General features: G+C 45.2%; 1 protein-coding gene across 4 annotated transcripts in view; it reads right to left on the bottom strand.

Moving 5' to 3' along the window:
• Window positions 1-24,284, bottom strand: part of LOC134909252 (glutathione hydrolase-like YwrD proenzyme) — a 227,331-nt gene that overhangs the window by 77,984 nt on the left and 125,063 nt on the right. For all 4 annotated transcript variants that reach the window (XM_063915949.1, XM_063915950.1, XM_063915947.1 and 1 more), the window contains exons 7-8: window positions 16,130-16,217; window positions 8,881-9,052 (exon numbers count right to left, since the gene is read on the bottom strand). In XM_063915949.1, the coding sequence (XP_063772019.1) occupies window positions 8,881-9,052; window positions 16,130-16,217 (260 nt within the window). The remainder of the gene's footprint in view (window positions 1-8,880; window positions 9,053-16,129; window positions 16,218-24,284) is intronic.

Genomic DNA, 24,284 nt, shown 5'->3' with positions numbered 1-24,284 from the left:
GAATAGTACCCCCGGCCCCTCTGCATAAGAGGCACCTGTACTACAAATCCTGTATCCAGGAGGGTCTATACCACCAAATGTAGAGTGTTTGCCTTTGTCTGGTCCGATGGGACATCTGTCTGGCAAAATCGATGAGGGGGTCGGTTTTTGAAGGCTATGGCGTAACCTCGAGTGACGACTTCCCGTACCCAGGCATCTGAAGTGGTTTTCAACCATTCCTGGGTATACCCTAGAAGCCAGCCCCCCACCCTGGGATCCCTCAGGGGGAGGCCCGCCCCATCATGCGGCAGGCTTATCGGTCTTGGAAACTGGCTGACGGGCCACCCAGGCTCTTTTTGGCTTCGGCCTACAAGGTTTGGAAGTGCTGGCCTGCTTGTTGTAATCCTGACCTTATGCTTTACCTGAAGGACGAAAGGGGTGAAAGGAAGTACCTTTAGCCTTCGACACAGAAGGCGCGGTACTTGGCAGACAGGCAGTTTTGGCAGTAGCCAAGTCAGCCACTATCTTATTTAAATCCTCCCCAAACAGAATATCTCCCTTGAAAGGGAGTACCTCCAGGGTTTTTCTAGAGTCCAGATCCACAGACCAGGATCTCAGCCACAATATCCGGCGAGCCAAGACTGACGTGGTAGAGGCCTTGGCTGCTAGGATACCGGCATCAGAAGCCGCCTCTTTAATATAGCGAGAAGCTGTGACAATATATGACAAGCATTGTCTAGCATGATCAGAGGAGATATCAGCTTCTAACTCCAAGGCCCATGCTTCAATTGCCTCTGCAGCCCATGTAGCTGCAATAGTGGGCCTTTGTGCAGCACCCGTGAGGGTGTAATCGCTTTAAGACAACCCTCCACACGTTTATCTGTAGGCTCTTTTAGAGACGTGACGGTAGTGACAGGCAGAGCTGAGGAAACCACCATCCTAGCCACATGTGAGTCCACTGGAGGAGGCGTTTCCCAATTCTTAGACAGCACTGGTGTGAGGGGATAGCGAGCCAGCATCTTCTTTTAAGGCACAAACTTCGTACCCGGGTTTTCCCAGGGTTCCTGACGTATATCCACTAGGTGATCAGAGTGAGGTAAAACTTGTTTAACCACCTTCTGACGCTTGAACCTATCAGGTTTCTTAGGAGGGACGGATGGCTCGGGATCATCCGTAATCTGTAGAATTAACTTAATAGCCTCCAAAAGATCAGGAACATCCACATGTGAACCACTCTCCCCATCAGCCGTATCTGAGTCAGAACCTGTGGGGTCAGTGTAAGTGCCGTCTTCATCAGACGAGGTGTCAGTGACAGCAGTGGATTGTGAGGAGACAAGCGCTCGCTTAGAGGACCCCTTGGACTTAGGCGAGCGATGGCCAGACTTTTTAGTAGTCAGGGACTGGTTCAACTTCTTCAATTGAGCAGATAAATCGTCCGCCTACGGCGGGTTAGCTGCAGGGATCACATACGGTTGTACCGGCATTGGGGGTTCCATAGGGGGTGTTAGTTTATGAACTAGCGTATGCAGAAGCGTGGAAAAAGCAGCCCACGGTGGGTCATTATGTGCATCCATTGCCACCATCCCACTGGGGGGCAAGGAGCCCCCAGAACCAGATCCCACAGCTGTTATATTCTCCTCATAGTGATCTGTGGCTTCAGCAACACCGGCAGTGTGTTCAGCCCCAGAACCATTACCCTCAGAAGCAGACATGATATAACTTGCTGTATCAGGTAACACAGTACAATTGGTAGCAGCATAATACCTCCTACCCAAATCCCTGCGCAGTGTAGTCAGCACAAGCAGGGATACAGGAGAGATATGGTGACTAAATCACGGAGAAAAATACGTATTAGAGTATATCTTTGTGAAAAACCTATATCAATATAAAACCTGACGCACCAAGCCCCCTCAGGTTATAGAATATAGGGATAGCAGGTTGAGTGAAAGACATGAAATGGACACCACTCAGCTATCAAATGCACACACAGATAGATAGTCACAGTTTGTACAATGCAGAGGTTATTACTAACAAAAATACTGCACTGGACTAGCTTATATATATATATATATATATATATATAGCTATATAGGCAATAGATATAACACTACACAGTAAGAACTGGATGTATATCACAGGGTAATTGTACTAGAAAACCCTGACCAAATGCACTCTTTCTTAACTAGCACTGAGTGAAAAGGCAGGTAGAATACTTAAGTGTCATGTAAAGTCACAGCACTGACAACCAGGTGGCTATACACAGGAGGATTTGCCCAAGCAGTCCCAGGAACAGTGAAGCTGAGGGATAATGGCGCCCAGACACGGACAGGGAGTGAGGGAGAGACAGATATGCAGCTCCAGGGCGGGAACATTTGCGAGAAATGGCGCCCTGGGGCTGGGGGAGGCATTTCAGGTCTAAGCCTTATCCCCCTGCTGGCAAAACCACCGGGTACTGCAGGCTCTTAGTAAACTGGTTTAGAGAGAAAACCTGACCTGCGCCCATGCCCTGGTGATCTAGTGGGATCACCTGTACTGCCACAGTGTCCACCGCCAGCCCGCACGGCCCACCTCCCACTGACCGCGCCGGATCGCGATAAAGACCGGGTCCCGCAAGCGGGACCCACTCACCACCTCACGAAGCGTGGCCACGCGATCCCGGAGAGCCCCCATCGTGTGTGCCTGACGTGAAGAAAACCGGAGCCTCCTGCTGTAGTTACCCGGCAACCAGGGCTCGGGAGTGTACAGCGCCGCTGGGGAGAGTTGGAGCTGCAGCAGTGAATGTCTCCTGACATTTACCACCGCTGCTGCCCTTGAAGTCTTCACTTTTTCTTCATAAAAAAGCTCTTCTTAGGGCTGCCTGGAGCAGCCCCTCTGTTAAGTGCCTGCTTACTGCAGCACCAACTACAAAACTGAGCTCATGTGCTGGGAGGCGGGGTTATAGAGGAGGCGGCGCTGTGCATTCTGGGAACAGTCAAAGCTTTGAGCCTGTTGGTGCCTCGGATCAAGATCCTACTCTACACCCCATTGTCCATCCTTGTGGAGCCCAGTGTACCTCGCAGCAGAAATGTAAATTAACAGTTAGGATCTGAATGGCTGCTGCCTTTATCACCTTGCACATATCACTGGTTTATCACTTCCTTATGCCTTCTCCAGGTTAATACATCTGCCCCAGTGTCCCCACATTCTGGCACACAGCATCCCCATATAATGCCACACAGCATCCACAACTTATGGCACACAGTGTCCCCACATTATGGCACACAGCATCCACAAGTAATGGCCCAGTGTCCCCACATTATGGCACACAGCATCCACAACTAATGGCACACAGTGTCCCCACATTCTGGCACACAGCGTCCCCATATAATGCCACACAGTGTCCCCACATTATGCTACACAGCATTCCCCATCTAATGCCACACACCATCCACATCTTTTGGCACACAGTGTCCCCACATTATGGCACACAGTGTCCCCATATAATGCCACACAGTGTCCCCACATTGTGTCACACAGTGTCCCCACATTATGGTGCACAGCATCCCAATATAATGTCACACAGTGTCCCCAAATTATGGCACACACAGTGTCCCCATATTATGTCATGCAACAGTTAGTGGCAGCAACTTGATGCTTGGCTGACCTCAGGGACGGTGATAATAGAGTCCCTCATCTGGCTGCAGTGTGCAGGCTGCTGGATGTGCAGAGCTAGCCTGAGGTGCAGAGTCCCAGCTGGCATGAGGGGGGAGGGGTTGGAATCTCCGTAGTCAGTGTGGTCTCCGGCCTAAGTGTAGGGTCCTGGCCGGCAAGGGGGCATAGAAGGTTGGAGACTCCATAGAAAGTGTAACTGCAGCTTTTATGTTCGCAGCTCCTCTCTTCCGCAGGCAGAAAGTGGAGCAGAAGTTTTAAGTAAGCAGTAAGCCGCACTCTAGCTCTGCTGCTTCCTTCAGCCACACCCAAGAATCCGGCGCCCGGGGCATTCATCCCCCTAACATCCCCACACACACACACACCCCTTCCCCAGTTGAGGCACTGACCCACCCCTCCACTAGGATCCAGACTGTGCACTTGAATTATACATTATATATTGTGGCCAGGGATCCGTCCCACATAAACTTATGGAGCGTTCACCATTATCTAAATGGACGATCCGGCACTAGCAGGGATGTGCAGGCAGGGGAGGCAGAGCCTATTATATATGCAGTGCCTCCCTGGGTTTTTACCCCACCACACGTCACTGGGCACTAGGCGCCATGTACTGTATGTGTATGTTTAATAATATGCTTTAACATGTTATACGAAGTGCTCTATGCATGGTTGTAGAACTGCACGTTTAAAATGCATGGACGAAACACTTATGAGAAATGTATTAGGTAGTTTTAAAATGCATTGACATTTGGAAACAGTTCACGGGACATTCTCACATAGGAAGACATATGCTAATTAGCCGCCTAGTGTGATAAAAAGCTTTTGATGTGGGTCAATGCATACTAAGAGACGTCCTGGATCTTGGCAGTATCCTCTTAAAAGACTTCTATGTAAAGTTTCAAGAAGATTTGGAATCAATGTTTTCCAATACATTTATTACAGATACACTGTATGAGGGGAGGAAGGAAACTGGGTTGCCCCTTTTGAAATGTAGTTGTATTTATTTATACGTTGTAAGATAGCTGGTCAGATTAATATACGAATCCTAAAAGTATATGGTGAGCATTTCAACATGCTATTGTGTCTTCTGACTATGTAAAGAGGGCTGTGAGCCTTTAGTTAGAAAAGAGAGAGTTCTTTTAACTAAGAAGAGAGTTATACTTTCTGTGACATCAAGAAGGTTGAACTATTGATAACATCTGTATGCTGTATCCCCTTGAAATAGGGAAGAGCCTTCTTTAAGACTGTTTGGGCAATAAACATTTTGCCTACAAGACGACTGCTTTTTCATACAGTTTTTTTTAATTTGACCTATGTACAGTATATAACACATCAGTCTCTGTCCTCCCCCATCACACCCTCTACTATGTCAGGCCCCACCCCCTCTCTGCTTTTCTGATTTTCTTATCCCCCCCCTCCCCAGCCACTTGGGTATGTGGGTCCATACAATACTATATAGCACAAGTTCTCAAACTCAGCCCTCAGGACCCCACACAGTTCATGTTTTGCAGGTCACCTGTACATTTTTAAAATGATACACAGTGCACCTGCTGGGTGACATGGAAAACGTGAACCATGTAGAGTCCTGAGGACCGAGTTTGAGAACCAATGCAATATAGCAATGGTGGCACTCCCAGTATTTCATTGCAGTAGAAGGGTCCCCCACCTCTGTCGACTATTAGTGGTTGATCTAATGACTGTTGACCTTTACATGGTTGATCTAGAGAATTTTTTTTCATCCATAAAGGCTGTGCATTTGGGTTACATAACTGTAACTGTAAGAGAGCAATAGTTATTGACTTATGACAAATTATAACATTTAAGATTTATAGTTGTTACATTTTATGTTAGAGAACTGAGCCCGAGACACAACTCAGATATCTCTGCCTGCCCCGGATCCCTACCCGAGGCAAAACCATGATATCCCGCTGTCGGATCTTGCGGTTTTGCCTCGGGAACCAATTTGCAAAGTCCAATTGAATACAATGGGCTTACCACTAATTGGCTGTGAGAACTGTCTGTTAAAGCTCTCAGCCAATCATTGGTAACCCACTGGATTTAATGGGGCTGGAAAAAAGAAAATTCCGCGACTGACATCAGGCCTCATGCAGAGACTCCGTCGCCACCCACTCTACCCATGCTGCAAGCACCCTACCCCCATGTTGCCGGCACCTCCACACTGAGGGCACAGCCAGCACCCCTACTCTGCCAACAACGCTCTCACCCTCGCACTGCTGACACCCCCCACACTGAGGATACCGCAAGCACCCCCAGACTGCCGACACCACTGGCAACTCTGAATGAAGGGAAAACATTGGTGTGAGATAATCCGCAACAAGGTCCCTCCTTGATCAGAAATGCTGCCCATAGGGTATAGTTTTAGAACGTTAAAGGAGTTACTATTAACCCTGAATGAAGGACAGTGACGGAACCCCCGCCCTGCTGCTACCCTGCACTGAGGGCACCATCAGCAACCCCTCACTGTCGACACCACTGGCACCTCTGTACTGCTGACAACAATGGCACCCTGCTATGCTGACACTGCTGGCACCCCCGCTAAGCCAACACTGCTGGCACCCCTGTACTGGGGACACAGCTAGCATGTCAACATCGCCGGCATCCCTGCACTGAAGACACCACCAGCAACCCCACAATGCCTACACCCCTACGCTGAGGACACCGCTGGAACCCCCACACTGCCGACACCACCGGCAACCTTGAACAAAGGACACTGATGGTACCCCCAGCACTGCTGCCTCTCTTCTCTGAGGACACTATCAGCAACCCCGCACTGCCAATACCGCTGGCTCCCCTGCACTGCCCACCCCAATGGCACCCCCACACTGAGAACACCGCCATCGCCACCCACACAGAGAACACTGCTGGCATTGCCAACACCACCGTCACAGTAAGTGCACTATTGCTGTATCCAACCTACACTGTTTCCTACCTGCGCTGTGTCCGACCCACACTGTATCCAACCAGCACAGTATTCATCCCATACTATATCCTGCATTGTATCGGACCTGCCCTGTATCCGACCTGCACTGTATCCGACCTGTACTGTATTCATCCCACTATATCCTGCACTGTATCTGACCTGCCCTGTATCTGACCCACACTGTATCTGACTTGTACTGTAACCAACCCACACTATTTCCCACATTGTATCCGAACCACACTGTATCCAGCACTGTATTTGATCTGCATTGTAACTGACCCACACTATATCCAAACTGCACTGTAACCTGCACTATATTTTTTTCTTTGCTGCTTGTTAACTACTACTACTTATTTTCTATAGAGCAATGATATTGCACGCACGATTGTTAGTACATTTCTGTGTTGGATTGTTTTCTATTATATTTTATTGAAGCAATGTACAGAAAATAATAAAATAGTATAATCACAATTTGTTATAGGTACATAGGCCCAACATGCCGGAATATATATAACCGCTGGAGCATGAATATATTGTGTTGTTGGATTGTTTTCTGTTAAAAGCACTTGCGAGTTAGTTAGATTGGTTATTGCTAATACACTACTAATTTTCCAAACATTTTTCAATAGAAATAACTGCTGTGTGTTTGTGCCGCTGCTTTGTTGCTTAGTTTAGCCAGCCAGCCTTTGGCCTATATTAGTGAACAAATTGTGAGCTATGAGGTGGTCAAAAATATCTGGAGATAACTGGAATTGAATGTTATTGAGGTTAATAATAATAACGTAGGAACAAAAGGCCCAAATTATGTGATTTTAGCAGTTTTTATCAATTTTTTTTTATTTTTTTTAAAAACCCAACAAAAAACAGAACCAGAACCAAAACACACAAGGGCGGGTTTTGGCAAAACCAAATAAAGATCCAAAACATGAAGGAGATACAGATCCAAAACCCTTGACGGGGGGCGGTGGACATCCCTAGTTTATGTATGTGCACATATTAAAATGCAACCTTTATAAAATTGTACACTGATTAAGTAAAGCTTGACCCACTGAAAGTAGTGGCAAAGTTCGATAATAGGATGCTAATAGATGCCCATGCCATAACTTTTATTTCTCCATGTATTCCAACTAAGGGGTTAATATAGAGTTGATCGTAGCAGCAAATTTGTTAGCAGTTGGGCAAAACCATGTGCACTGCAGGGGGGGGCAGATGTAACATGTGCAGAGAGAGTTAGATTTGGGTGGGGTGTGTTCAAATTGAAATCTAAATTGCAGTGTAAAAATAAAGCAGCCAGTATTTACCCTGCACAGAAACAATATAACCCACCCAAATCTAACTCTCTCTGCACATGTTGTATCTGCCACACCAGCAGTGCACATGGTTTTGCCCAACTGCTAACAAATTTGCTGTTGCGATCAACTCTGAATTACCCCCTAAGTTGGATATACAGATGTGTCCTATTACAGCTTTGCTCCTTGCGCTACAGGTCACGTTGCACATAGCGTGTGAATGCCGTGTGACTCAGTAGCACAAGCATATTTTCTTGTGTTTTCTCCATGAAATGCGTCTTAGACCCAAAGTAATGTAATAGGATGCACAAGGAGCTCCTGCTGACTAAAATTATATGCAGCATGCATGTATCTGTGAGTGACTGCGACTATATTTGCACACAAAATGCTATGCTACAGTGTTTTGCTGGAAAACACTGTAACGTGGCATTTTGGATACAGAAGCTGCTATTTTTATTTCTGTGCATCTAATAAGCATTTTCACAGAAAAATGATGTTCGGCCACGGCATGGCGCAACTTCAAGGGCTGTTTAGCGTGACTGCAGCAAGGATGTAAGAGGACACATCTGTACGATGAAATGATCATACTCTGCATTACAGTAGATGTTGCTTTACTGTGGTAGTCACTGAACGTGTGCATAAACAGGTGCAATGAAACAATTGTGTACAATTGCAAGAAAATAAAACATGAAAACATGTAAATGTATTGCTCTCTGAGACTGCGTATAATTGATGTCCCTGTAAAAGTAACTATACTTTAAAGATAATAAAAACAATGTGGCAGTAAGTTTGACATTTTAAAAAAATGTATATCAAAAAGCATTATATACTCTGGAAAGAGTTCAGATATTTTATATTGTACTGCATATACACTTTTCCACCTATGGAAGTTGCATGTCATTGTCCTGTGCTATCTGTTGTTTCAATCTCTGAATCGTCCTCTGTCATTCAGCAGGCAAATCATCTAATAATGGTCTGATATGTTTGTAAAGATTATTTGTAGCATTTGTATATAACACTTACTTTTGCAAATCAATGCGTCTTGATTGTTTTGTAGCGTACACCTTACTAATGAGGTCTTTTGTGGGTACTGGATAAAATGCAGGATCGGCACAGTACCAGTGACAATCTGAAACACTTCGTTTTAGAACTTCGGTTATGACATGAAGATAATCAGCAGTATTATGTCCCATCTCTGTAAAATGACAAATGAAATAGTTATTACAATGACAATATATTATGAAATGAGTAAAAATACAGATGTTATAAATGGGTGGTCTTCAGGTTGCCGAATGTCGGGATCCCGGCGCACAGTATACTGGCGCCGGAATCCCGACACCCGGCATACCGACAGATATTCTCCCTCGTGGGGGTCCACGACCCCCCTGGAGTGAGAATAAATAGTGAGGCGCGCCACCGTGCCCGCAGGGTGGCGAGCGCAGCGAGCCCACAAGGGACTTATTTGCGCTCGCCACGCTGTATGTATGCCGGCGGTCGGGCTCCCGGTGCCGGTATGCTGGTCTCCGGGAGCCCGGCCGCCAGCATACCATACTATACCCTTATAAATAGAGAGGTGCACTTCCGGTTTCTGAGTATTTCTGAGTCCTGACTTGGCATTTGCCACCAGACTCAGATCTGAAAACAAGGCAAAACGTCATCCTCTCGCCGTCAGATCTCGCATGCTTTGGATTCAATAAAAGTCCCTCCATCATAGTCTGGTGCCATTTCACACAGAGCACCAGGGGTAGAGGGTGTGGGACGGGCTACAATCTGATTAAGAGCTACTGTAACTGTGATTAAGGACAGTGGGATACTGTGTCACCCTCAGACTCAGTGTCATCAATGAAGGGCTGTGGGCTGCAGTGTGATTAAGGACTCATGTAACTGTTAATAATGATTAATAATTAAGTAAAGTTAGTGTGACTGTCATTAAGTGGAATACTGTCACCCTAAGACTCAGTGTCATCAGTGAAGGACTGTGGGCTGCAGTGTGATTAAGGGCTACTGTGACTGATAATAAAAAAAGAATAAAATAATAATAGTAATAAAAAAGAAGAGCTATTGCTGCTGTGAGTCAAGGCAATGGGATACTGTGTCACCCTCAGAATGTGTCATCAGTGTAGTGCTGTGGGCTAGAGTACTGCGACTGTGTCAGGTAAATCATTATTATAAAAAATAAAATAAAACGTGTGTTGTTTTTCAGCTTATCTTGATGCTGATATGCATTTCAGCACAGCATAGAGCCCGCAGTACAATAGACAGTGGGCGCATGTGTACGCAAATGCACACTCACTCCGACAGACCCAGCGGTAAGATTTCCAGGTAGCGGAAGCATAGTCTCCTGCTACCCACATTATTACAGTGCTGCTTGCTACCCCTTCTAGGTGCTCCCCGCTACCTGCAGCATCTGTATGCTTACTTTCATTTTGTGTAGCAGACGTGTGCATATGCGCAGGCTCGCACCAGTACGTTATGCCGTGGCTTATAGCCTGCAAGCTGTATAAGGACATATCTGTATTTTACAATGCTAAAGAAAAGAGGTAGAAGTGTCACCTTAAAAGCAAACAGATCCGTGCACAGAAAAAGAACACTAAGGGGGTAATTCCAAGTTGATCGCAGCAGGAAATTTTTTTAGCATTTGGGCAAAACCATGTGCACTGCAGGGGGGGCAGATATAACATGTGCAGAGAGAGTTAGATTTGGGTGGGTTATTTTGTTTCTGTGCAGGGTAAATACTGGCTGCTTTATTTTTACACTGCAAATTAAATTGCAGATTGAACACACCACAGCCAAATCTAACTCTCTCTGCACATGTAATATCTGCCTCCCCTGCAGTGCACATGGTTTTGCCCAATTGCTAACAGAATTCCTGCTGCGATCAACTTGGAATTACCCCCTAAGGGTGAAACTTAATAGCCTGTAAGTTGCAAACTGTGTGGAACTTTGTGCGAATTTGCACATTTTTAAAACAGCAATCATTTACACTGCAAAACCACGTTGGTTTTGCTGTGTAAATGATTGCCGCTTTAAAAATACAGACAGGCTTGCACAAAGTCCCACACAATCTGCAACTTGCAGACTATTAAATTTCACTCTAAGGCTGAAGAACAAACTGTGTTAAAAAAAAATCCCTGAGGAGAATCTATGTTAGCTATGTGTGCCATTTCTGACATTGCACTCATATAGAAGCCTCCTTAAACCATTTCTGCACCCTCTGGAAAAGTGGGGATAAGTAGTACAAGTAAAGATGGTAACGTAATAGAAATTGAGGATGCTAGTGTGGAAGAACTGCAACAGGATAAGTAGGATTTTTGTGTACAGTCTGACACTGATGAGAATGTTATTTGTGTAAGTGAAATTTAGACAACGAAACACTCCCGCACCAGGATATTTATTACTGAAAATTCTATTAGGAATGTATATCACGTGATATTTTATGTTTACAATAAGGGAATATTTTAACATGAAATACATGTAGCTGGTGCTGCTAGTTGATTCAGTATGCATACAGAAATTTAAAAAGAGAGAAAAAGGAATCAACTTCCTACCAGCAGCACTCTTTCCCATTCCACAAACAATAATATAATTTTTCTTGTGGATTATAACAAATACTTTATTGATAAACCTTATAAAAATCTAAGATTTTTTTTCTTTTTATCCAATACCTATATGTGATATGTGTTTATTTGATATTATCACATATGATGTATTATATGTCCCCCTAAAGTAGGGTCATGCAAAGTGAAGTATAAAAATTGATAGAGAATAAAGTGTAGAAAGTACATTAAAAAAATTTATTTGGTGTGAAAAAATAAAAAAGTGATTTAAAAGAAAATGTTTGTGCGCTGTCTTTATTATGTATGATGATTTTTACCTGTAATGTTTTTATAATGATTATTCTGCTTATAAATAACAGCTAGATTATTTCTAGCAGTGATGTATGATGGTGGCAACAAATGTAACAATGTTATATCTGATATTTATGGCTTCCTATTTCAGTAGTTAGAAGTTGTGACATTTGTTGCTTTCCTGTAGCTAAATAGAGATGTTTATAACAGCATTACAGTGTTCAGTATGTTCTTGGCATCTTCATGTAATATGATTGGATATATGCCTGATTTACAAATACTGAATAAATCCGGATATTAGTACAATTAGTAAATATGCTAGAAAATATGCTGAATAATAACGGCTTTATTTAAAATACAGATAATGCCTGGAGCTGTGCAAACTTATATGCCTATTGTCCTTAAACAGTATATAAAGCAGAATAAATTCCTGCTATATTGAAACGTCCTACTGATTTCTATTGCATATTCCTTCATATTCCACATGATCATATAATGTTAAATGACATGAGTATATATTCTGGTACCTATTTCTAATTTGTTATTAACATTCAAGCTGTAATATTTGTGCACCAATGTTTTAATTTGTTATATAGCTAACCGATCCATGTGGCTGTATTCCTTAGCAAAACTATATGGTACCTCAATTTCCTTTCATTCAATCATAGAACTATATGTGAGAATTATAAATATTTCACATATAGCTAGATGGATACAATGTAGTTTTATAGAATCACTGTTCTGCATGAGGACCTTTAGTTATAGGTTATATAATTATATAGGACTCATGGCATAGCACAAAAAGATTTAACTCCTGGTTAATACCTCTGTATACTCAATATTAATCTCATTTGCTACACTATTGCCATCACATTAATTCATTGTTACAGCTAAACACACAGGATTACATGTTTCTAATTGTAACAGTTTTGACAGCGCACAGCGATGCCTATGCGCATTTCACTTCTATTAAACTATAGCCCTTGACCTTCTTGTTAAGTCACACTGTCCATGGGAATAAATTTGTGAATATTGCTATCTAGCAACCCTTTTAAAGCATCCCACATTTCCGAAGTGTTATTGCTATGAAACAAAACTTCTCACTCAATGACGTTTAGTGCACATCTCAGCATATTGAAATTAGCCTTCCTAAAGTTAAATGTTTTGGTTGAACCCTTATAGCTATGTTTCCTGAAAGGGTCGTCTTCAGTATGCCAGCTGTCGGGATCCCGGCGCACAGTATACCAGCGCCGGAATCCCGACAGCCAGCATACCGACACTTATTCTCCCTTGTGGGGGTCCACGACCCCCCTGGAGGGAGAATAAAATAGCATGGCGTGCGTAGCGCGCCACCGTGCCTGCAGCATGGCGAGCGCAGCGAGCCAGCAAGGGGATCATTTGCGCTCGCCACACTGTCGGTAAGCCGGCGGTCGGGCTCCCGGTGCTGGTATGCTGGTTGCCGGGAGCCCGACCGCCGGCATACCATACTACACCCTTTCTGAAACTGATGTCGAATGTGATCATATAGTGATCACTGTTACCCAAAGTCTCCCCAACTTTAGTGTTTGATATAATGTCCACATTATTAGTAATTACTAGATCCAGAGCAGTTTTACCCATAGTTGGGTCCTCAACTAATTGAGACAAGTAGTGATCCTTTAACATATTTAAGAACTTGTTGCCCCTAGCTTTAACACATGAATTGTTACTCCAATTTACATCAGGATAACTAAAATCCCCAATCACTAGGATGTCCCCCAATCCCGCAGCCCTTTTGATTTGCTGCAAGAGTTGTTCTTCCTCATGTTTGCTAATATCCGTCTGTTTGTAGTACGTGCCTATAACTAGTTTTTTTGCATCAATACCCCCACTTGAGATTTCAACCCATAGTGACTCTTCATTATTGCCAGTCCCCTCATGAATAACTTCCTTTAAGTATGGTTTAAGAGATGGTTTAACATAAAGACATACACCTCCTCCTATTTTGCTTGTCCTGTCCCTCCTGAAAAGAGAATATGCCTCCAAGTTTGCAACCCAGTCGTGAGAGTCGTCCCACCATGTTTCCGTAATACCTATAATGTCATACTCAGCCTTTCATGCTAAGAATTCCAATTCCCCCTTTTTACCTGCTAGACTTCTTGCGTTTGCAAGCATACATTTTAGTTTAGTGGTTCCTTTGTCCGTTTTTTTTTTTTTTTTTAAGTATTCTATCATGGTTTACTAGTGCCTCCCTAGAGTTACTCTCACTGACTGTCCTTCTCGCTCCCTCCCCCATCATACTTAATACTGCCCACCTTGCTCTTCTCTTTGATCAACCCAATGTTTCTGTCTAAACTCTCTGCTCCGACATAAGTATTTTCCCTTATGCTACGTACATCATTTTCTATATGCTGTAATGATGACACATAATTGTTGTTAGTTAATATTTTGGCAATACCTTTGTTAATATCTTTTTTAGAACCCATGTAAATATCCTCACCCTTGCCGGCTGCTATTTCCCTCCCCCTTCTCCACCCCCATTTAGCTCACTACCACCATCCTTACTATTCTCACTGCATGACCCATAGTTAAGTTTAAGACAGCACTGGGACATCCAAGAAAGGGATAGCAGAAAGACAGTTGGAGATATGAGTGAGGAGAGCGGACAGGGGAGGAAAGGTAGATTTGAGTATCAGAATTGAGATATTTGAAGCCAAAAGAGCAAATGAGCTTACCTAAAAAAATAACTAGAGAGAGAAAGAAAAGGAGAGGTCCAAGAACAGAATTTTGGGAACACTTACTGTTAGGCAAAGTGTGGAGAGGTGGATTCATAAGAGGAGGCAGATAAGGAGCAGTCAGAGAGGTAGGAGGTCAGCCAGGAGAGGGCAGTATAACGCAGACCAATGGAGTGAAGGATTTGCAGGAGGAGAGGCTGGTCCTCAGTGTCGAAAGCAAGAGAGACTTCAAGGAGAATAAGCAGAGAGTAGTGTCCCTTGTATTTGACAGCATGGAGGTCATTGCAGACTTTCATGAGGGCAGTTTCAGTGGAGTGAAAAGAATGGAAGTCAGATTGAAATGGGTCAAGCAGGGAGTGAGAGGAAAGAAAGGCAGGTGGTTGCAGATAATACGCTCAAGGAGTTTTGAGGCAAAAAAGAGGGGAGAGATGGGTCATTAGTTGAAAAAAGAGTTAGGATCAAGGCTAGGTTTAAGAATAAGGGAGACAAGGACATGCCTGAAGGTATGAGAGGGAGCGTTTGAGTAGGTGGGTAAGATGGGAACAAGCAGAAGGAGATAAGTAGTGGAGGAGCCGGGAAGAGATAGGGTCTAGTGGGAAGGTGGATTGGATGAGGGCCATTGTCTGCTTTACAGCGAGATTTCCTCCACTGTTGCTCGTGAACATTTTTTTAGAAATCTGGTGAATTTGGAATGCCAGGGTTGAGGTGTTGATCTGCGAGGATGAATAGTTGTTGCTGGTATAACAGAGTCAAAAGCAAAAGTGAGGGAGGCATTGTATAGGGAAGTAGCTTGCTCAGGATATGAGAGAGAGAGGAGAGATAAGTGAGTCAAGCAGGGAGGATAAGGAAACGGTGTTGATGGCCTCAATGTTATGCTTAGTGATGGTAGCCTTAGGAGATAGAGAAGCAAAGAGGGTTAAGTTAAAGAGCAGGTGATGGTCAGAGGAGAAATGGGAAATTGGAGAAGTCAGAAAAATCACAATGGTGAATGAAAACCAGATCAAGTGAGTGCCTACTCACTTAGAGGATAAGGAGGTCCACTGGGAGAGACCAAGCGATGATATGAAGTTAAGGAGTTTAGAGACAGATGATTCTGTAGGGATATCAATGGAATGTTGAAATCACCTAAGATAATGAAGGGAATGTCTGAAGAGAGGAATTGGGTGAGCCAGGAGCAGGGGGCAATATACAGGATTCGGTAGACACTGAGTGATGGGGGAAGTTGAAGAAAACCAGGACAGGGTCAGGAGTGTGTCAGGATTTTATTTTTTAACTATTGGCAGAGTTGACAATGCTCTTTTCCTCCATGAAAATAAAATACAGTAGTGAAAATTGTTAAAATAGCTTAATAAGTGTAAACTCAGTTTATGAATTAAATGTATTACCCATTTTATTTAGGCACCACATTTTTCAGTTCATAACAGTGTACATAATACCTGACAGTTTATTAAAGAGAAAAGGCTGGCACTCCCTTTTCTCTGTGTCATATATCATCACTAGGATACTATTTCTATTGTGTATTGGTTACTAAGATTTTCTCTGTATAAAACAATCTGAATGAGTCAGTCGAGTTTCCCTATCCAGATGATTAGGTAGAGAAGCCTCTGTACACCCAGGGCATTTGGACGTTGGACCACTATCACTTTTCTGGTTAGGGGAAGTTTAAGAAACTATAAACATTTATTGTGGTGGTTTTACTTAATTTTATACCTTTGACGCAGAAGTTTTCCAACATATTCAAAGCCATTAGAGCAGTGATTCCTTGACTGTTAGGTGGTATTTCCCATACCTTTATTCCCTATGAAAAACAATAAATTAAATATAATCTACATTATTACATTCTATGCACACAGCTACAGTACATACTGTATATACACACACACGTACTGTGTATATATATATATATATATATATATATATACACACACACACACACACACACACACACAGACACACACACACACACACACACACACACACACACTATAGTACACACAGAATAGTACCAGAAAAACTGAAGCATTCTAATGATGTGTGGGTTTTTTTTTTTTTTTGGGGGGGGGGGGGGGGGTGTGAACAGTGTGATTGAGAGCTACCATGGGGGGCATGCAATCTACTGTTCAGCTCTAACTCTACCTCATCGGTATTACAATTTAGGTGGACTGTGAGGTTCACTCAAAGACGGAAAGCTGGACCAATTTGGTTGGACCTGTACAAGGTTTTCTGCTGCAGCTCCGGATGTAGTGTGGAGGAAGCCACAGCCTGACTGACAAGCTGCCGTTGTTTAGAGGAGGAGACGTGGACAGATCCAGAATATGGAGGCATGTGACCTCCTTCTTGTGGCAGTGTCTGCATCTTCCTACATAGATTTACTGGGAGCGGTGATGTGGAGGCCATTCTGAGACACCTTAAGGTGACTCAGATGGCCGATGCTGTGACCGATGGTCACAATGGTCATCCAATGCTATGTCTTCTGAGATGCCGGCAGTGGGTGTATTAATACAAAAGACGCCTTCTGCCGCATGGTCATGACTTTTGCTTTCACCTTTGAATCGAGTACTGAAGGATCAATTTTGCTCAACAGAATATTCTTCACGTTATCATTGTGAACTGTAATTGTTGGTGATTGTATCTTTACTGCAGCCTTTCTTACATCTTACATTTATCAGCATGGAAAAACCTTCTGTAATTAAGAACAAAAGTAACAAAGTGTAAAGGTCTAGAGATAACGCTAAAGGGATTCCATCCCCAAAGGAGACCTTCATTTACAGTACCCTTCACTGACATATTATGCAATCATACTATCACCAATACTACACTGTCCATTTGCATGTGCTTAAGCTCTAATGACTGGGGAAAAAACAATACTTCCGTTGTGGAACCATTTATATCTAAAAGAAAAGACAAAAATGGATCATATACTAAAGGTCAATTTCCAGAAATAATATTATAAATCAAAATACATTAGTAATTTAAAGGCTGATTTCCTAATCACCAAACCTACAAATCAGCAATATTCAAAATCTTCCCACAAATTGCCGTATACTTTATATCAAAATGACTGATATCACAGATTTTTATTTGCTAAACATAAAACACATGAATCAATGAATGATTCATTTAATAGTCACAAAACTATTTTCACTGATTTCATCCACTCTAGATACTGTACTGTAATGTGTGGGGTGGGTGGTTCAATAGATCTACAGTACAGAGAAACGAGTCAATAGGTTGATCCCAAATGGTCGACATGCAAAGGTTAACAGGGTCAAGAGGTCAAGGTAGAATGTAGAAAAGGTCTACAGGTACAAAAAGGTCAACAGGGTCAAAAGGTCGACACAAATGGTTGACACAAGTTTTGTAGTATGTGTAATTTTGTATGTTTTCCCATGTACTGTATGAGCCAAATTGGTGGAAAGTGTACCCTCGCGGCCTCGCATCACTCGCCACACTTGGGCCAAGGTTACTATTCCCACTTGCAGTCCATGAAAGTGTTGTAAAAAATGAAAAAAACTTGTGTCAACCATATGTGGGTCAACCTTTTGAACTCGTTGACCTTTTGAAACTGTCGACCTTAAGCACTGTCTACCTTTTATCTGTTGTCCTTTTGACCCCATCAACCTTTTGCATGTCAACCATATGAGGTCGACCTATTGACTGTCTATCTTTTTACTGGCAACTTTTGAGCAGAGGACCCAGCAGTGTCAATTCTTCTTTACCCACATCAATTTAGTAGATAATTTGTAAACACTGAAATATTACTATTAATTCTGTAAATTCTTTTTTAATATTCATTATAAATCACAAAGTGTTTACAACTGATTTAGTCATTCAAAAACTTTTTGGACTGAAGTGGGCAAGAAATAATACTGAAGAGCTGAGAGGGGAGGTAGTTGCGTGACCGGCGATCACAATACCGATGCCGGAATTCCGCCCCCTCACAGACTCGACAGTTGGTATGCTGACCTATAGTGTGAGAATATAACCTGTGGTGAGCACAGCCACCGAGCCGGCAGCGTGCCGAGTGCAGTGAGCCTGCAAGGGGCTTCATTGCACTCACCCCCCCACCCCTGCCGGGCATCTAAAAGCCAAGATCCCGGCGTCAGTATGGTGACCGGCCGTCTCCTGACCGCCGGTCACACATACCCAACCCAGCTGAGGGTATAGGAAAGCACAAACCACAAATAAAGTTAAATATTTAGAGGGAGAGGTAGCAAAGCTTGGAGAGAGATACAGTGGATAGTGAAAAAAGTACCAACCAATCAGCTCCTGTCATTTTTCAAACACAGCCTGTAACATGTCAGTTAAGAGCTGATAACTCTCTGGGCTTTGATAAATCCCCCACTTAGTATTCACGTGACAAATTTTAAAATGTGTACAAATGTCAGATTATGCTATAAGTGCCCATTTGGCTATTTATGGAATATTCCATAGATGGAAATGCTCTTATACACTTACATCTCTCCTTCATCCACTAGGGGCCGCTGGAGAGCAGTTACAATGGGGGCTATAGTAGGCAGTAACTGGTAACTGGCACTTTAAAACTCTAACACTGTGGCTAGCTCCTCCCCTACTATGTCCCCCCTCCAAGCCAGTCTTTCTTTAGTGCCCAAGGGAGCTGGTCACTCTTGGGTTTTGTCTTTAAAAATTTTTTTTCTTTCTCTTCTTTCTTCACAAACTGGCAGCACTGCCTCTGCCAGTCTGCACCGCAGGAAGCTGCCGGCGGGGTCCCATCGCAGCTGCATGCATCTCAGGATGGTCCCCGGCTAAAGGAGACACTGAGCTCTACAGAGCTGGCCGGACACCGCTGCATGCGGCGCATGTCAGGGCCGCTCCGTCACCAGAAGATTACGGTCAGCATGGCAGCGGTGAGTATAGTGGCTGGACACCGCTGCATGCGGCTCATGTCGGGGCCACTCCATCAGACAGCAACAGCAGCGGTGAGTCCAAATTTCCCTCCTCCCGCTCCCCCCGCTACCCGCTCTGCTTCCCGGCTGTGTAGAGCGGGATTAAGCTCCTCCCCCCTGTAATGGTGCCTTTGCACTTTTGAATGTGGCGCCATTACAGGGGGGCGGAGCTTAATCTCGCTCTACACAGCCGGGCTCAGCGCACCCGGGCGGCCATTTCTGAACGCTGCACCGCGGAGAAGGAAGACTCAGAGGCGCAGTGAGCAGTTTCAGTGGGGACAGGGGGTACTAGGAGCACCTATACTTTATTAATAGCCCTGACTCTGCACAGTAGCGTGCAGGATACATAGAGCTGCTGTGGGGGAGGGTGACAGGTGCTGCTATGGCTGGAAAAGCTCCAAGGCAGCACAGAAAATGTTACAATGTCAGAAGTGTTCTGCAAAATTCACCCAGGGACAGGCTGAAAATTCCCTTTTATGTGAGGATTATGGGTCAGAGCCTTCTGCTCAGCCCTCGTCAGAACCGCAGAGCACCCCTGGTTGGACAACACAGCTCACGGAGGTTATGTCCCTGTTCACTGGGGAACTGAAGGTTTCTCGGGAAGATAGAGAGGCGGTCCGGTTCCGACAGTTTGTCCCGATACCGGAGCCTGAACCAGCATGGGCTGTTTCCCTGGCAAAATCAGTTGAAGGGCTTTCTAGGGCTGTAATCCCTTCCCAAGCCCCGTCCTTTAGTCTCCCCCCACAGGCTTCAAAAAAGAGATTGCTAGCCTCTGTGTTACATGAATCTGACGATGATATGCCTCTATTAGATGAGGCGGTGGTAGAGATACAGGATACTGATGACGATCAGGTGTACGAGGACTCCGAACCAGTAGTTTATGGTATAGAGGCTCTTATTACTGCTATTCGCTCAGTATTACAGGTGGAAGAGACAGGTGGAAGAGACAGAGCAGGACACCTTACGCCCTTCAAGGTTTGGCACCAACCAATGCCTGCCAGTGACCTTTCCAGTTTCGGGGGAGCTGGATGCACTCATAACGGCAGCTTGGAAACATCCGGATGCAAAATTTCAGGTATCCAAGAAAATTTTGTCTTCCTATCCTTTTCCCGCATATAGCAGGAAGCGTTATGAGACCTCTCCAATTGTGGATCCTTCGGTGTCTCATCTGTCCAAGAAGACGGTTCTGCCAGTTCCTGGAGCAACTTCGCTGAAGGAAGCGTCGGCTAGGAAGTTGGAAACCACCTTGAAGACTATTTACTCAGCGGCGGGGGTGTTACATCACCCGGCGCAGGTAGGTTGTTGGGTCAACAAGGCCATGGATGCTTGGGTGGAACAATTGTTCTCTGGAATTCGAGATGATTTGCCTGCAGATCAACTGATACAGTTGGCGGAACACATCCGCGAATCTGTATCCTCGGAGCTAGAATTTCTGCTTTAGCAATTTCGGCCCGCAGAGCTCTCTTTCTACGGCAGTGGCAGGCGGATACGGAGTCCAAAAGGGCAGCAGAAGCATTGCCCTTTATGGGAGAAGTCCTGTTTGGTAAGGATCTGGATGCCTGGATTTCTCAGGCCACTGGAGGTAAGTCGACTTATCTTCCTTCTGCTGCTCCGGCCTCTCGCAGGCACTATGGGGGTCCCTCCTTACGATCCTTTCGTGCCCCTTCCAGGTTTCGAGGCCAGGCCAGGGGAGGAGGCAGAGGTTCCACAGCCTCAACCCAGTCAGAGGTTAAGTCCTCCACCGCTACCACCGCATGACGGGCTTCCCTCCCACCTGGGAGACCACAGGGTGGGAGCTCATCTGTGGGATTTCAGGGAGGCCACAGGTTTACCAGTTTTCGATGACAGAAGAGTTGCCTTACAGGCAGAAGTCCAGAAGCTTCTATCCGCAAAGGTATTGATCCCTGTTCCCTCTCATCATCAGAAACAGGGCTATTACTCAAGCCTGTTTCTCGTACCGAAGCCGGACGGCTCGGTCAGGCCAATCCTGAACCTGAAGGATCTCAATCCTTTTTTGAGGGTATTCAAGTTCAAAATGGAGTCCCTTCAGTCTGTTATTGCGGGGTTGGAGCAAAAAGAGTTTCTGGCATCCTTAGACATCAAGGATGCATACTTACATGTTCCCATTTGGCCTCCTCATCAGGCTTTTCTCCGGTTCACAATACAGGACGCTGAGTTACAGGTCCTTCCGTTCGGTCTCTCTTCTGCTCCCAGAGTGTTCACAAAGGTCATGGCGGTCATGATGGCCCTACTTTGGAAGCAGGGTGTGACGATTGTCCCCTATCTGGACGACCTGCTAATAAAGGTGCACTCTGCAGACCTGTTACTTCAGAATATCTGGATAACACAGGACCTTCTGATTCGGCACGGGTGGATCCTGAACTTCCCGAAGTCTCACTTATGCCCCTCACAATGGTTGCTGTTTTTGGGGACATGGTCCGTCAGAAGGTTTTCCTTCCTCAGGACAAGATCCTTTCTCTGCAGTCGCTGGTGAGGTCGGTACTTCGACACCATCGGGTAGCAGTGTATCTGTGCATTCGTCTTCTGGGGAAGATGGTAGCGGTGTTCGAAGCTCTTCCATACGGTCGCTTCCACTCTTGACCGTTCCAGCTGTGTCTTCTGCATCAGTGGTCAGGATCTCATCTATTCCTTCATCAGCGGGTGACACTGTCTCCAAAAGCACGGTCGTCGCTTCTCTGGTGGTTCCAGTCGACGCATCTGTTGGAAGGAAGGCGGTTCGGCGTTTGAGATTGGACTCTCCTCATCATGGACGCAAGTCTGCGAGGCTGGGGGGCAGTGACCCTCGAACATCGGTTTCAGGGGCGCTGGTCGATTCATGAGTCCGCTCTCCTCATAAACATTCTCGAACTACGGGCAGTATACAATGCCCTACTTCAGGCACATCACCTGCTGCACGGTCGAGCTGTCAGAGTTCAGTTCGACAATGCCATGACGGTAGCGTACATCAACCGTCAGGGCGGCACTCACAGCCGTGCGGCGATGAGGGAGGTCACCAACATCCTCCTCTGGGCGGAGGAGTATGCTCTGTCCTTGTCGGCAATATTCATTCCAGGAGTGGACAATTGGGAAGCCGATTATCTCAGCCGACAGTACATGCACCCGGGGGAGTGGTCACTCCACCCCCAGGTGTTTTGTCAGCTGGTCCGCTGGTGGGGAAAACCACAGATCGACCTAATGGCGCTGTATTACTCTCGGACGAGGGACCCGGCGGCGGGCATGGATGCCGTCACGGCTCCCTGGAATTTCCGGTTCATTTACCTCTTTCCTCCTTTCCCGTTGTTGCCTCGGGTTCTGCAACGCATCAGGAGAGAAGACGCGCTGTTCCTTCTGGTGGCTCCAGATTGCCCGCGCAGGGCTTGGTACTCCACCCTACACTTGTTGTCAGTAGCGGAGCCTTGGCCCCTGCCACTACGGGACGATCTGCTACAACAGGGTCCTTTTCTTTATCCAGACTTACGCAGGCTACGTTTGATGGCGTGGCTGTTGAAAAGTCCATCTTAAAGGGGAAAGAGATTCCTTGTACAGTTATACCTACTATGCTCCAAGCTAGAAAGTCAGTCACATCATCTCACTACTACCGCATTTGGAAGGCTTATGTAGCCTGGTGTGAACGTTGAGGGTTTTCTCCTTCGGTTTTTCGCTTGGCCCGCCTTCTCAGTTTTTTGCAGGCGGGTTTCTCGGCAGGGCTTCGACTGGGTTCACTAAAGGTGCAGGTCTCTGCTCTTTCGGTTTTCTTGCAGAAGAAATTAGCCTTGCTGCCGGAGGTTCAGACTTTCTCTCAGGGGGTTCTATGGATACAGCCTCCCTTTCGCCCTCCAACAGCACCATGGGATCTCAATCTGGTCCTCTCTTTTCTGCAGTCTTCGTTGTTTGAGCCTCGGGGGACTCTCCGGATTCAAGATTGTAGGATGTTGTCAGGGCACTCAAGATCTATGTGGAAAGGACTTCGGCTATTCAGAAGTCGGACTCTTTATTTGTTCTATACGATGCTGCCCACTGTGGTTGGCCGGCTTCTAATCAGACTTTGTCCCAATGGATTCGGCTGACCATCAGACAAGCTTATTTGGCGGCTTCGCAAGAGCCTCCATCTTCAATTTCTGTGCACTCTACGCGCTCTGTGGGACCCTCGTGGGCGGCTGCCCGCAGGGTCTCCATGACTACTTTATGTCGGGCGGCAACTTGGACATATTTTTGTCAAGTTTTATAGGTTTGACATTTTTGCGGCCTCTGTGTCAGTTTGGCCGAGCGGTGTTACAGGACTCTCAGCGCTCTCCCTCCCGTCTTGGGAGCTCTGAGACCCATTGTAACTGCTCTTCAGTGGCCCCTAGTGGATGAAGGAGAAATCAGGATTTTGGTACTTACCGATAAATCCCTTTCTCTGATTCCACAGGGGCCACTGGACGCCCACCCAGCGCTGTTTCATCCTTATTTACCTCAGGGTTTGCAAGTCACTGTGTGACTGCTTGTTTTGTTCAGGTTAACCTTTTTTCTAATAGGTTTTCAGGTTTGTTTTTTGGTTATCCTGGTTTACAGGGCTTCGTTACCTCCTCTATGTTAACGTTGGTCTTTTCCAGCTCTCCTCGGGCACAGTTTTACGTAGACTGGCTTGAAGGAGGGACATAGTAGGGGAGGAGCTAGCCACAGTGTTAGAGTTTTAAAGTGCCAGCTCCCAGTTACTGCCTACTATATCCCCCATTGTAACTGCTTTCCAGTGGCCCCTGTGGAATCGGAGAAAGGGATTTATCGGTAAGTACCAAAATCCTGATTTTTCAATGGGGTGGACACACAACTGAAATATGGAGCACACAGAAATGAAGGTGAAAGGTTTATTATTAGGAAACAAAATCCATATACTAATTTTTTGTGGCATGTTTTATTGGCTTGTAAATTAAAAGAGGGAGATCATTAAAAATATTAGAAAATCACCTTTTTGGGGA

Source organism: Pseudophryne corroboree, chromosome 4 (assembly GCF_028390025.1).
Source record: "Pseudophryne corroboree isolate aPseCor3 chromosome 4, aPseCor3.hap2, whole genome shotgun sequence".
Classification (NCBI taxonomy): Eukaryota; Metazoa; Chordata; class Amphibia; order Anura; family Myobatrachidae; genus Pseudophryne; species Pseudophryne corroboree.
Note: the sequence above shows the minus strand (reverse complement) of the source record. Positions and strands in the feature narration are given on the sequence as shown.